Raw genomic sequence first — 18301 nt, 5'->3', positions numbered from 1 at the left:
CTACCATAAATGAACTCGAAATCTGTCATGGCCGGAAAACTCATGCTTGGCCGGAGAAGATGATCGGAGAAGAAATATTGTCGGAGGTGGAACTCAGCCCCCACAACAATTTTTACCTGCTATTATAAGTCATAATGGTATGTTTTAAACAAAAAAAAAAAAACAAATTTAAGGGCACTAAAATAAATTAAGTGACCAAATATATACAAATAATATCGTTTGTTCCCCTCTCAAGCATTATCCTTATAAAATTTGGGTGGTTTTCACCGATGAAAATGAGATATAGTCAAACCACAAAATGACCAAAATATAGTTGTTTTTCAATAATTTTCCCTTACATGACTACCTAAAATATCAATTTACAAAATAAAATAACTTACGCCTTGTTCCCCAGTTTTTTTTTGTATATTCATTAAAGGAAAGAGAGGGAAAATTTTGACCGAAAGAAAGGGAAGGAAAAGAAAATATTCATTATTTTCGTGTTTCCAAGTTCGAAGGAAATGAAAAAAAAATGAGAGGAAAATTTTAAGTTTTTGTGTTCCCAAGTTAGGAGGAAAAAGAAAATAAAACTTGAAAATTTCCTTCCCCTCACCTTCTTTCCAAATCCGCCCAATTTGGAAAGAAAATATGACTCCAAAATCCTTTCCCTCCCTTCACTTTCCTTCCATTAATGAAACTCGAGAACACGATTTTCCTTCGACACCTCTCACTTTCCCTTCATATCATCTCATTTCCCTCCTTAAGTAGAACTCGGGAACAAGGCGTTAATGTTGTAATTATTGTGATTATTGGCAATTTAGGTGTCTTGTATATGTGATGATACGAAACATAATTAGACAACCTTTCTAAAACCATTTTCATCCGTGAGTCACATTTGAACCTTTTGCACGTATAAGAGATGTTAAAAAGTCTAAATAATAACATGTTAATCATACATCACCTTAATCCCACAATAAAAAAAAAAGATTTTAATTTGATGATTTTGACATTCCAACAAGGTCCTCAAGTGTAAGATTCAAAGTATCTGAATTCCCTCTTCTAACCTCCTCTCCACGAGCAGCCAAAATGTCTTCAATGCTCCCTTTCTCCCCAAAAATCCCCAAATGGTCGGCAATCAGGTGGTAGTTATCACACCCACCACATCGAGCCACCACCACACCCTTCTCATATGATTCACGAGAAATTGTCTTCACAGATCTGGTTTCACAGACTTTACAGGTGAACATCATTGCAAGATCATGTCGTGGAGATATCTTCAACTCAGATTTAGCACTGAAGCTGACTTCAGTCTTCTCGATTTCAGACTTCTCCATGGATTTTGAACTTGAAGCTTCATGCTCTTCTTCTACTTCTACTGTGTTTTTGACAGTCGAATTGTTGGTTTCTGAAAATGATCTGAATTGTTTTTTGTAGAATTGGTCACCATGAAGGAATGAATTGAGAGAAGGAAGAAAATTCGTTGAGGGATCTGAAACAAAATTAACAGCAACTTCTACTGTGTTAGGATCGTTATCATATGATTTCTCAAATTCATAACTCAATAATATTCACAATCGAAAAGATTATAGTTGGGAATTTTGTTAGTAATAAACAAACCATCAGCATCACCAAAAATGAAATTCATAAACTCTCATTCTACTGTGTTGTTTTTGCAATTTCACAGTTTGAGAAGCAAAAAACAAATTATGATCTAACTGACTTTTCCTAGCCTCTAAATATTTTATATCCACTTCACTTCATTGCAATTTCATCTGCTACTACGCATCACGAACACACAATTGCAACAAAAGAATGTAACCAGTTCATCCCCGGTCACCAAACCAAAAAACTACAACGATTGAATAATCTTTTCTTCTATGATTTCTTCAATCTTCAACGCAAAAAATCGAATTCGTGAGAGGGAAAAGAAATTTTATATCCTAGGAATCGTTCAGTTTTATCGATGAAAACAGAATCGAGACAAGTGGTATAAACAGTGACATCTAGGGTTTCAATGAATGGAAAGAGAACAAACCGTTGCGGAGGGAGATAGGAGGTTGTCTGCTGCTTGTGGTTGTGCTTGTGAAGAGAGAAAGTAATCGCCTCTGCATCCTCCACGCCGCCATCACCAACTCAAAATTTTCTGAAGCAACCGACGTTATGACCAAATTAAGGAGAACATGAAGTCTAATCAACTCATGGGTTATTTGTCAAGACACCGTAGCTTGAGGACCACGTTGCAAATTTTGATTTTAATCCATATACCCTGAATTTGTGATTTAGAAAATTGTATTAATCTTACATTTAGTAAATTACATCTTTCGTCCCTAATGTACATGTTAGAAAACGTGTTTAGTCCTTATTTTTAAAAATTAATTCGGACCATCCTTATGTTTGTTTTTTCTTGCACGCTTAGTCCTTATTGACATGAAATGACTATCTTACCCTTACTATTTTATTTTTTCATTTTTTTTATTTATTTATCAGTTTTAAATTATAAAATAAATAAATAAACCAAGTATTTCAACCCCTTCGTACGCACTTCCATTCTCCCCTGTTCTTGCCTCCTTCACAGCAGACCTACATCACTAAGCCTAAAACACCATCGCCACCTTGATCTAAAATTCCGTCGGCAACTTTCGACAGTAGCGTACTGGTGAAGAATGAGACCGGCGACTTCTGAAAAAGCACCATCATCTCAGATCCGCTCAGCCACCTTCTCATATATTCTGCAACTACGCCGGCGACCACACACCTAGAAATCGGGTTTGTAAGAGAAAAAAGGTGCAAAATCGGAGGCTTTTTTTGATGCTCATCGAAGAAGACGGAGGGTTTATATATATGAGATGATGAGGTTAGGGTAAGAAATCAATTCAATCGAGGCTAATGTGATGTACCATCCACATATTTCCAAAGACGGGTGTTCAAGGGTTTTAGTTAGGGCACAAGAAGAAGAATAATGCAACCTGTTTTTCTCTACAAATTGCAACCACCACCACAACCTCCGGTTCGGATTCTGCGTGTTTATACCCACAACAAGGCTCAACACAGCTACAACCTTATTCTTATCACTCTAATCGATCACCAGATGCGTTTCTTTCTTCTTATGAAGTGAAAAAGACAATGAATTGGAGGTTAAGGGGTAAGAAATTGATGAACAACGAATTAGTCGAAGTACAGGTTTTCAACCCCCTCTTGCCATCTCCCTGGTATCGAATCATATTTGGAGATTCACTGAATCATATTTGCTTTCAATTTAAGGACTCTAAATCCTTCATTGATTTCAAATTAAACATTTCCATATCATGATTCTTCCTTCCAGATTTGCCCTGATTATTCTTTCTAGATTTATAGGTGGGTTTCTAAATAGAGGTCGTGGTGGTGTTAACAGTAAATGGATGGTTCGATGAATGAGGTGGTTGTTTGTGGTTATTTTCAGTGAAACATTTGAATTTTGAACGAAGGAGTGGGTGGGATGAAGTGAGGAGTGGCGGTGGTGCTCCATTTTCCGGTGAGGGGTGGCGGTGGTGATTCATTTTCCGGTGGTGGTGTAGATTACCGGTGGTGGTCAAATGTTATTCAACAAAATAGAAAAATAGTTGAAATAATTTTTAATAATTAGAAATATAAAAAATGTTCAAAATAAATGAAAAAGAAAAAGAAAAGGGTATTATAGTCTTTTTATGTATCACAATGGATGTAACGTGCAAATTTAAACTAACGAGGGATGAAGCGTGCAACTTTGAATGAAACAAGGGACGGTCCGAGTTAATTTTTGAAACTAGGGACTAAACACGCTTTCTGGCATGTGCACGAGAGACAATTGGTGTAATTTACCCTCTTATAAAACATAAATTCTTTTTATATATAATAATTTGTGTTTTAGAAATTTGTATTGATCTTATAAAACATAAATTATTATATACATAAAAAAATTGTCATATACAAATCACTTTTCATATTATTATTACTAAGTCTTAATAAAAATTCTATAACAAAATTTAAATAATTGTGTTGTTACAATTCAAAATTCCATTTTATAATAAAAACCTTTAAAATTTTTAAAGCAATAAACAATTTGCAATGGAAACACTCAAATACTAAAGGATTGAAACAACACAAATAAAATAAAACCAAATTAGAGGAAGCAAGTAATAAAAAAAGTTAGGAAAAAAACTTGAAAACTATTAAAAGTTTAGAAAGATAAAAAAAGAAACAAAAAATATAAATTAGTTAAAATTATGAAAACTATTAAAACTTCTACGCACTTATGGTTTCAAAAAACTAACTCACACAGTCTTTTTGGCCAATGTTGTTCGATTTTAGATGTTAGTCGATCCATGTGTCTCTCTATACAAGGGGCAATTTCATCATTCCACTTCTTTTAATGTCATTTTGGATGATTTAAACCTTTCTTCCTTCCTACACACTCTCATACGTTCTTAAGTTCGTCCACTAACAGCTTCTTCCCTTATTTTCTCCCCAAATTCCGACAAATTCTCAAATGCTCCTGAAGCTCATATTGTAAGGCTATAATAGGAATTCGGGGGCTGGCTTCGACTTGTTGGTTTATGGTATCTATAAGAATTTTGTAAGTACAAGCCTTCACGGATCTTGATGGAAAGCAAATGTTGTCTCCAAGCCTTCACATTTTGTCTATAACTGCTGGAGGTAAATTTTGATGAAACTCCCAAATACAACTCCTCAACATGGACTTCCTATATATCCTATTGCATCTCATAATCACCCATGTTGTTCGTCTCATTTCCTTCATCAACAACACTATAAACATTACTCATGTCCACATTAATATCTTCCTCAACTACTTGATCATAAAGAAGTACATCATTATCTTCACTTTCAATCTCGGTCTCATCATCAATATCATGCCCACTTTCATTACCAATGAAACATCCCAAAAATTTCGTTTTTTTAAACATTATTAGAACCATAATATCATTTCCAAAGTATAAAAATCATAACCTCATGTGTTTCAAAATGTCGTAATATCTATCATATATCAAATCTCATATCGAATATCATATCAAAATATCAGAGTAAAACTCCCAGGCTGAAGACTGTGGTGTGTGTCATGCGATCATCCCATGCTCTTTCCTTTGCTAGTGGAAGTACCTGAAACCAAAACTAAAATTGTAAGCACAAAGCTTAGTGAGCTCCCCCAAACTACCACACACCATACTCATATAACATGCAACTAAGAGATACGGGCCCCGCCCCACACTCATGGAGATACGGGCCCCGCCCACACCCCACAGACTCTGAGATACGGGCCCCGCCCACTCTCAGCTACTTCGAGAAACGGGCCCCACCCACACTCGACTACTATGAGATACGGGCCTCGTCCACACTCGGCTACTATGAGATACGGGTCCCGCCCACACTCAACTACTATGAGATATGGGCCCCGCCCACACTCAGCTACTAACAAACATACAAGTATCACATAGACAACACGTATAACTAATTCTATCTGTCAGACATATATCCTTAATCAAACTAAGCTGTGAGATACGGGCCCCACCCACACTCGGCTACTATGAGATACGGGCCCCGCCCACACTCATCTACTAACATATCAATCTACGGGCCGACCTTGGTGCCTTAGACCCATTCCTACTGAAGGGAAACTCACCTCGTACGACTGACTACATAAAACTCGAGTGAGGAATCCCTGTCTGCTGCTCCGACGACTCTCTGACTATCAATTCCATACAACACTTAATCAAAACCTGATAATCCTTCTTAGGGTAAAATGTCCATTTTACCCTCTGGTCAAAGTCAACATTCTGGTCAAAGTCATCACCCAGTTGACCTGACTCGCCGAGTTGGTTCACAAACTCGTCGAGTCCCTATTCTTTCATCTGTTCCCAACCTCGACTCTACTCGTCGAGTCTAGCAAGAACTCGACTAGTTCTCCTTCAAACATAACATCAGGACTATCTTCATCTGACTCGCCGAGTTATCCTTGAACTCGTCGAGTTCATCTTCATCATATGAGTGTGGCTAGTCTGTGACTCGCCGAGTGTGTTCATCCACTCGCTGAGTCCCATGGTTTCCAGGTCCATAATTACGTTTATTTTGTTGAGTCCTCCTTCTAGACTCATCCAAATCCCTTCCAGACTCAACTAGATCCCTTCGAATCAGAAAAGGTTGGGGAACCAAACCCCCGACTCGCCGAGTCCTATGAACGACTCGTCGAGTCAACTAATGTCCATGCCCAAAACTCGATTTTTGTTGTGCTAATCTCATCCAAAGGGTAGATCTGGGCTCCTAAGGTTGATATAACACGTAAATGTAACGTCCCGATCCTCAGGTATTTATTTATTAAGAATTTCTGGATAAAGCTCTACTCAACGAGTTGGTCGAACTACTCGTCGAGTAGCAACGGGATGAGAACGCGTGTTTAGTGACCTACTCGGCGAGTCCACTTTTGGGACTCGGCGAGTAAGAGCTGGCAGATGAAACCCTACATCCCGGGGTTTTCACCCCTATTTAAAGGAGCCTCAGCCTCCTTTGGGTTTCCTTACAGTCTTTGACAACCCTTATAAACCCTAATTCGTGTGTGTGTGCCTTGGTATGAGTTTGAAGCTTGGAAGAGAGGATTTTGGAGGAAGGGGCTAAGAGTGCAAAGGAAATCGAAGTAAGAAAGGAAGGGGAATCAGATTTTACCTCGGCTAGCATCTTTTTGAAGGTATCAAAGTGCCATTCTTACTTCCTTTTCTTTCCTCTTGTTGAGTTCTAGGGCTTTTTATGGATTTTCAAGTTGGGATGTTGAGCTATAGGCTAGATCCGAAGTTGTAACTTCAGATCTGGACCCTCCTTGGGTACTAGAGTCATAAAGTTGTTGTATTGGGTGTAGTTGAAGTCCCTCTTGGACTAGAAGCTCCATTAAGAACTTAAAATAGACATTTCGAGCCTTTATAACCATGCATGTACGTAAAGTTTGCAACTTTTACGTGGTAAGTATGCCTTAGAAGCTTGGATTTGTGATTTGGAGCCGCTACATGGCTCAAAACAAGTCTGTATGGTAAGAGGACTGTATGGACTCGGCGAGTCGCAAGGGTGACTCGGCGAGTCACACGAGGATGGTCATTGAACTCAGCGAGTTGGATGAACAACTCGGCGAGTCCGATGAAGATCACCATAAAACTCGACGAGTTGAAGAACAACTCGGCGAGTCGGATGGATTTTCCCTTGGATAGGCTTGCGTGTGTACCTGTCGGCCGTTGAGTTGCAAGGAGGAAACTCGACCGGTGGCCCTTAAGGATTAATCGAGATTCGAAGGAACTCGACGAGTCACTCCAATGACTCGGCGAGTTGGAATGTGCTCCATGGACTCGGCGAGTGGCTGAGTGCACTCGGCGAGTAGAGGTCAACATGGACTGCTAACCTTGACTGAGGACTCTGACCTTGATCAGGAATTTCTAAGAGGTTATGGGGTGTCTCATTAGGGTAAGAACTTATGAGTATATTGTGCTATGGTTATAGGTGGTGGAGTCGGTGTCAAGTGATCCGATAGTTGGAGTTTGCTTTCCAATCGACATCTGCGAGGTGAGTTATCCTCACTATATTGATAGGGTCTACGGCACCAAGGCCGACCCTTTATGATTTACATCCTGATTTAGGATGGTCGCTTGTTATTGACATGCTAGAATTCATCCTGGTTTAGGAGGGTGTTATGTTATTGCTTTGTTAGAATTTAACCTGTTTATGATGGTTGTTATACTAGAGATCGGTTAGATCGGTTGTTATGGTATGCTACATATGATTCTGATCTATTAGATCGGAATCAGGATAGATATATATGATTGTTATGTGTATAATCAGTATATGATAGTATGCGTACATAGTTAGTTGCTTGTCGGTTGGGTTGAGGTGGTCCTGCTTTGTGCTGAAGGCCAACACACCCTCTGAGCGGTCCGGGGAGACTATAGGCCCACGCGGCGGACCAGTCATGCCGAAGGCTCGGGATAGATTCAGATAGACTGTAGGCCCAGTAGGGCGGACCAGTCCGGCTGATGGCCCAGTATGTGTGTTGTTGATTGATCGTTATGGCTATGGTTTCTGCTAGTGTGGTATTGGTATTTTGGGGGTAGCTCACTAAGCCCTCGGGCTTATAGTTTTCAGTTTATTGTTTCAGGTACTTCAGGAGAGCGAGGGAAGGCGAAGGCGTGACCGTACCGCTCCTCATCCTCGTGATATATTTTTGGGACACTCTGATGATAAATGGATTGGAAATGTTTTGTAAAAACAATTACTATATGACTCTTTTGCTAGTATTAAAAGTTTAAATTTGGCGTAAATTTTATGGGTGTTACAGTAAAGCCATGAACTTTACGTCCATGCATGGGACTTTTAAGCTCAAAAGACCAAAAATAGGGTTTATTACATGCATGGGGTTCTCATGGTCATAAAGTTGGCACCTTTATGCCATGAGAACCCTCCAAGGTTCTAGATCTGAAGCATTTACCCTATATTACACTCTACAATCCGAAATGGCTTAGAAATACCCCTAAAGATGACAAGATTCAAGCCTCAAAGTAGATCTAACAATTTAGGAGTCAAGGCAGGACTTTTTACCTCAAATAACTGGAAGTGCAACCACAACTCAGGATTCACTGACTTGCTTCTTGATTCACTAAGCTTTCCCTTTCTTCTTTTAACTTCAAATCACAAGGAAAGGCATAAATTGCTCAAGAATGCTCACAATTGACTAGGGTTTCGAGGACAGATCTTGAAGGTGATGCAGGCTGGGGTGGAATCCCCGTAAGATGTTTAAATATGGTGCAAACCCTCCAATTTAGGGTTTCACTCAGACAGCTCCTACTCGCCGAGTAGGTCACTTAGTCCCCCGACCCGGAGTCGATCCTACTTGACGAGTTGGGCCTCCAACTCACCGAGTCCAAGGGTAAAATATGAAGTTTGGCTTGAATTTAAATGCGTACCTGAGACTGGATGTTACAACCACCATACTCACCATCAATATCATTCATGTATTCTTATATATTAGCAACTAAAATCAATGTTTGGGTTATGGTGTTTACCTTAATTTGGACTCCATCATTATTTTCTATATGAATAGAGTTAATGTTGCCCTGTGAGCTCTTTTGAATGACTGGTATCACTTGGGAACAACCAAGGTTCTAAATGCATGAGGTGTGGTGTGGCGGCAAGGCTATGCCTTAAGCTTTATGAACCATGACGTTTTTCAAGGCGTGATGTAAGGCGACGATTTTATATTAATATATAATTATTTTACCACATAAATATAAATTTATATCAAATATAACTAGTTTTTAGAAGTGTTATATCAATAACTACTAACAAAAAATTAACAAAAACACAATAGTTATATCCCCGATTAGAAAAGACATGACAAAGAGCAAAAAAACTCGTCTCAAACGAAAAAAACTCACGCCATAACACGTCATAATGCGCCATGTCACACATTTTATAAGGTTTTTCGTAACGGTGAAGTCACGCCTCACACCATGGCACGCCTTTTAGAACACTAAGAATAATCAAAAGGAACAATTCCTTGTGTGTAGTCATATTACCGCTCTTCTTGTGTATCATGCACATCCACGTCTAGTTTTTTGTTGCATGACCCACCATCATTTCTTTTACTTACTACTAATTAATTTAGGGGAAACACACTCATTTATTTCCTCAGTTAGAACCTTCGATGGGGGGGGGGGGGGGATGAAATACGTATGTACCTAGTTTGACAATGCTTAATGTACATGGAATTTTATTTGTTATGACCTACATATTTCCCTAACTACAACACATCACATCCCAAAGGTAACATGGTATAGTCTAGATCAATGTTTTAGAAATTAGCATTGACGGCCTTGAACTGATTATGACTAGGGTGCTTGATGGAAATTGGTTAAAATCGGTCAGATTCGGGTTTGGCGGTCCTCGATGGTCATAGACGGGAAATATTTAAAAAAAAATCCAAATTTTTTAATATTCAAATATTACACCAATATTTTAAATTTTTAGAATTTTAAGTTCTCAAAATTTAAAATATTATACTAAAATTTTCAAAATTTTAAATTTTCAAATACTTATTTTTTAGGATATATTATTTTTTTAAATAACTTTATTAATAATTTAGGATCTCCGATTAATCCCCGTCTGGTCCAATTAATCACTTAATGTCAGTCCACTACCGAGCTACCGTCGAACGATTTTCACAACTTTAGTCTAGATCAACTTTAGGATTTTGAAAAAGATGATAGAAGGTATCACCATCAACGTACCCTAATTTCTAGATCATTGCATCAAGTTCATGGAATGAACACACACATATATGACTACATAGTCCACATAATCTACTTTTTCATCCAACCATTGACGCCTTGGATACTTGGTGAAAACCCTCCGGGATGAACTTTTAGTGTATTCAGATTTAGATAAACTCTCTGTAAAATTAACAAGTTATGATTTTTAGAAAAAAAAATCGGTAAGCACAACTTAAACAAATGAGTGTAATTCAAGTGTGTGCTTACGATATACATTCTTTAGGTCTTCATTCACATTCTTTGCCCTAACGTACCAAAATGTCAACAAAAATTGTTTGATTCTAGCTCGTATTCAACGTATGAACAAAACCTCAGCTTTGAAACTCTTTTCTTGCAAGAGAGCAACTTGATGAAGAAATTTTGGGGGACGTATAATGAAGACAAAAAGACAAACCACCATAAATATGAATAGATATAAGAGAAAAGGTGAGGATATTTTTGAAACCACAGGAACCAAACGCATATGAGTTTCAATAGTCGTCATGAATCCGTATGTTTTCGTAAACCACAATGACCTATCACAATAAATTATAAGTCTACATTTGAAGACTAATATTTGTTTTTTGAGATTTAGCCGTTTAGCTAACTTAGCACAAATATATACTTTTCTCAATTACAAGGCAACAACAAAAATTTCATTTCAATTATTTACAAGAAAACTATTACTTCACAATATTCATCGGTTCTGATTTGATGCTGGGCCGCGGCCCAGGTCGCCCGTGCCTGGGCCTGCCTTGTATATGAAGCAAAACTGTTTGAACTTTGAAGTTAAGATCGAAATTCATCGACAGAGATGAAATAAAAGTAAAAGAGATGAAGATGAAATTTACAAAAACCCTAAAAAGTAAAAACACAGACATTAATTGAATCAATTTCAATTGTCGTCCAATAAAATAAAAAAACTCCCTCGACCTGAAGGTTTCACATTTCACAAAATACAAGATCTCCCGTCCCAAACATCCCCAATTCTTAAACCGATTTCCTCTCTCCCATCTTTTAACTCGCAAACTACTTCACTGCAATCACCAAAGCGCCCATCTCCAAAGGTATATGTTCATTCATCCAATCAGTCATCACTGTTTCGTCGTAAATTTAATATATGTCATGGTTCTTTTGGCTGGTTTGATTTCTTACAGTTAATGAATTTAGGTTTTAGCTTAACTAATAGTCTATTGCCCTTGAGTTGCATTCGGAACCTTGATTAAGTTTAAATGCTAGTCGAGTTATATATTTTAGCCATTTAGGGTTTCAGATTGAATTATTTTCCTCAAATCTCTTAATTATCGAGCTTCATCATAACATATTGGAATGGCTAAGTGTTGGTTGCATCTAAATATATGGTGTTAAGACTGAACAGAGTGAATAAGGGAATTCCTTACCTTCCTGAAAAGAATGGGAGACACACCAGCAAGTTTTTTAGGTTGAATGGGGGGATTTTTCAACTTCAAAATTTATGTAAATCCTGATTTTTTTTTTTGGTAACTTGATGATTACAGTTTACTTTCTGGCAAGTAGTTTTGTAGTGGCATTTAGTTAAACCTGCTAAGAAATCCACACTATAATATTTCACAAGGAGAGAGTAATTCATTTGCTTATGATATTGATACCCTTTTGGGTTATTTTAACATTTCAGGATGGTGTGCTCATAGTGTGTTTGTTTCTGCATATTGTTCCATAATCCACACTATAACATTGGAGTTAGAGCCTAGAGGTATATTTGATGGGTTCACCTGAACGTGTAAAAGGTTCTGTGAAAAGGGATATGGAAGATAGTTCAGGTTCTAGGAGTGATAGGGCCCGAGACCATGAAACAAATGAAGCAGATGAGAGGAGAAAACGAAGGTCAGGAAAGTCAAAACAATCAGTTAGTGGAGAGGAACCTGAAGGATTAGAAAATAGTGGAAGAAAAAGAAGCGGTGAGGAAAAAAGTGAAAGTCGTAAAAGGCCAGGTGGCAGCAGCAGCAAGACAGTTAGTGAGGAAGATGAATATGAGTCAAGATCTAAACAGATGAAAAAGAAACAAGAAGAGAGTGCTTTAGAGTCATTAAGCAACTGGTATCAAGATGGTGAAGGAGAAAGTAGACATGATGGTATTGGTGGAGAAAGAAGTGAGAGAAGAAAGTCAACTTCAAAGGGTAAAGATGAAAGATTGCATGATGGAGATCTTGAAAAGCTTCAAGAAAAAGATTTAAAGAATTCCCAGAAAAAGGAAATTAGCCGAGAAAAGGGTCAAAGAAAAAGATGGGATGATGCTAATGTGGACGAAAGTAGTGAGAGTAGAACCAGGGGTATAGATGGAAATAGTGATAAAGCTGTTAAACACCCTGAAAAGGGTAAGAGTAAGGAAGATATCGAAGAAGACAATCAGGAAAATCCATCAAGTCATGAAGATAAGGATAAAGTTGATGATGAAGATGGCAGGGGTAAAAAAGACATTGACCGTGGCACCAGGCGTCATCATGAAAGAGAAGAATATAAAGAGAAAGAGGAAAGATCAAAAGGGAGAGACGATAACTGGAAAAGAAGGCAAGAAAAAGACGGTGATGCCCCTTATGACTACACCCGGGATTGGGAGTCACCATCGCAAAGACGTGGTGGTGGTGGTGGGCGTGATCGGGTCGACCCGGAAAGGCATACGGGTCGTCCAGGTGGCGGCAGGAAAGATGGAAACAGAACAGATGCTGTGAAAACTTCATCAAATTATGGTATTTCAAAAGATAATTATGATGTCATTGAGATTGAAACTAAGCCTTTTAATCATACAAGAGAAGATTCTAATCCAATAAAAACAAACGATGACTTTGATCAATCTAATGAAGATGGTCAACAAGTCAACACAAATGTTTCTCAAGGTTCATTTAACAGAAACGTTTCTGTTAAAGTTAACAGAATGGGAAGAGGTGGAGGAGGAGGAGGTGGTGGAGGTGGGAGAGTTATTCGTCCTATAGGGAGAGATGGTCAACAAGTCAACTTACAAGTCCCGATGATGGGGTCACCTTTCGGGCCACTCGGAATGCCGCCACCTGGCGGTTTACAACCACTTACCCCCACCATGTCTCCGGGCCAGGGTCCCATGTCGCCAGCTGTCTTCCTCCCCCCCTTTTCACCTCCCGTCGTCTGGCCCGGAGTGGCACCTGGCGGGCCGGCGGGACCCAGATTCCCGCCAAATATCGCAACCCCGAATAATCCCATGTTTTTCAACCAACCAAGAGGAATCCCTCCAAACATACCGGGTACTAATTTCAACCCGCTAGGACCCATGGGTCGTGGACTACAAGATAAAGGGCCAGGTGGCGGTGGGTGGGTCCCGCCTAGAAACAATGGACCCTTAGGTAAAGCCCCATCTAGAGGTGAACAAAATGATTACTCACAAAATTTTGTGGACACGGGTATGCGACCCCAGAATTTTATCAGAGAATTGGAGCTCACTAGTGTTGTGGAAGATTACCCAAAGCTTCGTGAGCTTATACAAAAGAAGGATGAAATTGTGGCAAATTCCGCATCTGCCCCTATGTATTACAAGTGTGATTTACACGAGCAAGTTTTGTCCCCGGAGTTTTTCGGGACTAAATTTGATGTTATTCTTGTGGACCCACCTTGGGAGGAATACGTTCATCGAGCTCCTGGTGTTACTGATCATATGGAGTATTGGACTTTTGAGGAAATCATGAATCTCAAGATTGAGGTAAATTATTATTTTTTTTATTAATTGTAATATTATTAGTTTATTAATTGTTTAATTTGATTATTTTCCAGGCAATAGCTGACACACCATCTTTTGTGTTTCTCTGGGTTGGCGATGGAGTCGGCCTTGAACAGGGTCGGCAATGTCTAAAGAAGGTAATTTAATCATGTCAAAACAAAATTATTTTTTTTATCAAAAATTTCAGTAGTGTTAATCTGGATTAATCATTTAATTAAATCTTTAAATCAATTTCCCTTTGTATTGTAGTGGGGATTTCGTAGGTGTGAAGATATATGCTGGGTGAAAACGAACAAAACCACTGCAACACCTGGATTGCGCCATGATTCACATACTTTGTTTCAACGCTCAAAGGTTGGCAATTGGCAAACTAAATTACCTTTTTGTCCTCCAGTCCATAATATAAATATAAAAATAATTGATGGTGAAATTTGTTAAAAGGAGCATTGCTTGATGGGCATAAAAGGAACTGTACGTCGCAGCACAGACGGTCATATTATCCATGCCAACATTGATACAGATGTAATTATCGCGGAGGAGCCTCCATATGGTCAGTATATATTATGTATTAATAATAATAAAAAAGTTAAAACATAATTTACTGAAAAATGAAAATGCAGGTTCTACTGCAAAACCTGAAGATATGTACCGAATTATCGAGCATTTTTCACTTGGTCGCCGTAGGCTTGAGCTTTTTGGTGAAGACCATAATATTCGCTCTGGCTGGTTGACTGTTGGTAAAGATTTATCCTCTTCAAATTTCAATTCTGAGGTACTTTTTTTTTTTTCTTCCAATTTTGCCCTTTCTGTCTTTTTTTTAACTATTGAGTAAATTACAATAATGTTTTGCATTACTACTACTACTACTACTACTCCTTGTGGTTTTATTGATATGATTTTGTTGAAATCTTTCAGGGGTATGTTCGTAATTTTGCGGATAAGGATGGGAAGGTGTGGCAAGGAGGAGGAGGGAGAAACCCACCACCGGAGGCCGGTCATCTGGTGCTGACAACACCGGACATTGAAGCTCTCCGGCCAAAGTCTCCCATGAAAAACCAGCTTCAAATGCAACAACAGCAACAACAGTCTAATTCTATTTCCCTGACACCTGGCACTTCCGGCAAGAGGCCACCTGGAAACTCACCGGTCAACCATGGTGGACCGGGGATGATGAACCAGGAAGCGTCAGGGTCTAATATGTCCGGTCCGGTGGGTCCGTGGGGCCCACCTCCGATGGGTCCTGATGAGAGGTTTTTTGAGAATATGTATGGGTATAATGGTCCTTTTGGACCCATGGGTGGTGGTGGTGGTGGTGGTGCTGGTGGTGGAGAGTATATGGATTTTGAAACTCATAGAGCCATGAACAATATGTTGTAGCTACTTTAAACAATTCATAAATTGTTTTTTTTGATAAAATGTATGGGTATAATTGTCTTTTTTATTCAGAAAAGATCTTTGATTTTTTTGATGTCAAAGTCACATTAATTGACTAATTTTATAGGCATTAATATCATTATCAACAGAACTCATGAACTTCAACATAGAACATTTCTTCGAAGGGAAAATGACCATCTTGCCCTTGGATTCTTAACTTTGTATTATAAATTTGGTGCATGAACAATGTGGTTTGCAAAGGGGATGAATGTCTATTGTGCCCTTAGAATAATACTTGCGTGGTGGCAACTACTTCCCCAATTAGAACCCAAGACTGTTGCGTGCATTTTGTATACTTTAATTTCTATTAATAAAAAAAAATATATTTTTTTTCTTAAAGAAATTGTATCATATAAATAAATCTGGACTGTTTCTTATAAAAGCTGTGGGATAATAATCAAATATAATTTCGTTACGATGATATCATTGGTCGTCTTTAACTTTTTTGCTTTATTATTGTTATTTGTTGATTAACTACTAATCATTTATTTTCTTTGAACTAATCATAAGAATCTGGAAGCATTCTCTACCTATCTACTCCCGAAGACTAGATTATGGCTTGTCTATCATTCTATCTACATAAATGTTACTTTTTTCTTAATAAAACTATACTTTAAAACTTAAAACACGTCATTCTTGGAAAAAAAATCTACATCACTTTTTGTTCAAATAAAGGAATATCTTAAAATGCATGTTTGAATAACAATTAAGACGTAATGGAATTTGTTTACTAATAAGTTTTACACATCATGTGTTCTCTTAGCCTGTTACCAACACTTAAAATACGTTTTAATAGTATTTTAAGGGAGCATATCATACAAATGTTTGAGAAATAACTGAACACCTAAAAATATTATTAATAAAGACAATTATATAATAAATATGATTTACAATAATACATAGTACGTACACTTCAAATGAGCAAAATTCCAATTTACAAAACATTGATATAAAAAATCCCTAAAAACTAATCAAAGAATGTGTAATGGACGACGCATTCCGAGGCTTAATTTTGTTTGGTGTTGGGCCTCTTTATTTTACTTCCTAAAAAGTAATCTCTCTTGGAAAAACGAAAAAACTGAAACTAGAAGGGGGTGATTTTAACATACACTAAAGACAAGGGGCTTCTGTGTCATTTAAGAAAATGATAGACTCATCATCGAGGGGCCATGGAGACGCTGAAATCAGTGGGAAGCTGTCCCATCTTCTCCGTCCAACTCTGTGACTCCAAATAAAGCTTCGAAATCCGACCGGCAACCCAACTAATGTCGGGTCTCTTTTCTGGATCATCCTCCACACACTCCAGTCCCAATCGTGCCATCTTCTCCGCCACCTCCTCCGGATACGAGTCATTCAGCCTCTTATCCATCCACCGTCTCACTCTGCCGCTTTCCACCGCCTCTCTCGTCGTCTCGATCAACGAAACTCTAACGTAATTTCCCTTTTCTTGTCTGTACTTCAACGGTTCTTCGCCTGACAATATCTCCAGAAGTACAACTCCGAAAGCGTACAAGTCGGACTTATGCGTCGGAACTCCGGTAGACTGAAATTCAGGCGACATGTAGCCTCGTGTGCCCTCGAATTTCACGAATCTTGAATTTGGCTTACTTGAATCTCGTTCCAAGCTGCTATCTGTTTCGCCGCAGAGCTCTGCCGTTCCAAAATGGCATATTTTCGCGTTTAGTGACGATGATTGGGTTACAATTATGCTTGAGCTTTTGATGTGATTGTGGATAAATTTCTTCTCCAATCCTGTAGAGTTGTGAATGTAATCGAGGCCATGAGCGAGATCAGCTGCAATCTGAATTCGCGACATCCAATCGGAAAGTATGGTGAAGTTAGGGTTCTTAGGGTTTTTAAGGCAATCGGCAAGGCTAGCACCTTTAACATAATCGTAAACCAAGTATATGTAGCTTCCGGACATCGAAGCACCTCGAAGCTTAATCAGACTCGAGTGATGGCTCTTGCAAATCACGAGAAGTCGATCCCGAAGCTCAGCCGCGTCAATCGGACGCCGAAACTTCCGTTGAAAGACAATCACGTCGTCGCCGCGAATCACACACCGCCAGGCAGTGGAAGAAGACGATGAAAAAAGCTTGTTGGATAGAAATTTGTTTGTGGCGGAGAAAATCTCTTTGAAATCGTAGAGATGTGGATTTTCCGGTAATGACTCTCGGAGGCTCGAGAGTGAACTGCCGCTTGAAACAGATGATTTCCATGAGTCCTTGTTGTAACTGCTGCTATCGTTCGAACTAGACGCCGCCACCGACGATGATCCGCGAGTAGACTGATTTGATTTAGAAGTCCTCCTTGATGATGATACATGAGATGTCGAGCCTGTACTTCTCGTGGTTGATGGAATTGCCTCTGCTGTCATCTTCTTCGATCCACAATTCCAGAAAATCCACATAATTTGAAAGAAATCATACCAAACCCAGAGTCGTGAAAAATGGAGGTGCAAACTGAGACGCCGTGGGGAGGTATCGCCGGTGAAACATAGCAGAAAGCGACGAAGGATCAGTTTCTTGTGGAAGAAGGATTTTATATTAAATGAAAGTAAGATTCTGAGAAGGATGTCGATGGGTTTGAAATTTGAATGAAGTTTTGTACCCGACTAGTGTAGTCACTATCCAACAACCTTCGAGGAACGTAGGAAACAAGGGGGCAAATAAAAAAGCGCCTTAAATAGTTAAATTCATTTCCATGTTCATTATTGAATAAGTAGTAGAGTTTCATTATTGAATATTTTACAATTTTTATATAATTAAAAAATAGAGTCCGGTTGTTGCCATTCACAGTATGTATATTCCCTTGACCCGTTGACCGAGGAGCTTCGAGTCTTCGACAACCTACA

The 18301-nt window shown here is 38.7% G+C and overlaps 3 protein-coding genes across 3 annotated transcripts; 1 reads left to right on the top strand and 2 right to left on the bottom strand.

Moving 5' to 3' along the window:
* Nucleotides 1-899: 899 nt before the first annotated feature.
* On the bottom strand, nt 900-2214 carry ZR3 (Zim17-type zinc finger protein). Its single transcript, XM_079017940.1, has 2 exons — nt 2015-2214; nt 900-1468 (listed from the first exon to the last, which is right to left on the bottom strand). The coding sequence occupies exons 1-2, from the start codon at nt 2103-2105 to the stop codon at nt 969-971; spliced, it is 591 nt and encodes a 196-aa protein (XP_078874066.1). The 5' UTR covers nt 2106-2214; the 3' UTR covers nt 900-968.
* A 9003-nt stretch (nt 2215-11217) lies between these two features.
* EMB1691 (Methyltransferase MT-A70 family protein) lies at nt 11218-15474 on the top strand. The gene is made up of 7 exons (XM_079012702.1): nt 11218-11356; nt 11944-13995; nt 14067-14150; nt 14263-14367; nt 14455-14563; nt 14634-14785; nt 14929-15474. The coding sequence occupies exons 2-7, from the start codon at nt 12031-12033 to the stop codon at nt 15388-15390; spliced, it is 2877 nt and encodes a 958-aa protein (XP_078868828.1). The 5' UTR covers nt 11218-11356; nt 11944-12030; the 3' UTR covers nt 15391-15474.
* Nucleotides 15475-16280: 806 nt separating this feature from the next.
* On the bottom strand, nt 16281-18096 carry LOC145069708 (lysM domain receptor-like kinase 3). The gene has a single exon (XM_079016660.1). The coding sequence runs from the start codon at nt 17855-17857 to the stop codon at nt 16604-16606; it is 1254 nt and encodes a 417-aa protein (XP_078872786.1). The 5' UTR covers nt 17858-18096; the 3' UTR covers nt 16281-16603.
* Nucleotides 18097-18301: the final 205 nt, after the last annotated feature.

This window comes from Lactuca serriola, chromosome 8 (genome assembly GCF_051521515.1).
Source record: "Lactuca serriola cultivar US96UC23 chromosome 8, Lser_US96UC23_V15, whole genome shotgun sequence".
NCBI classification, from domain to species: Eukaryota; Viridiplantae; Streptophyta; class Magnoliopsida; order Asterales; family Asteraceae; genus Lactuca; species Lactuca serriola.
The sequence above is the reverse complement of the archived record's forward strand: the minus strand, read 5'-3'. Positions and strand labels throughout refer to the sequence as shown.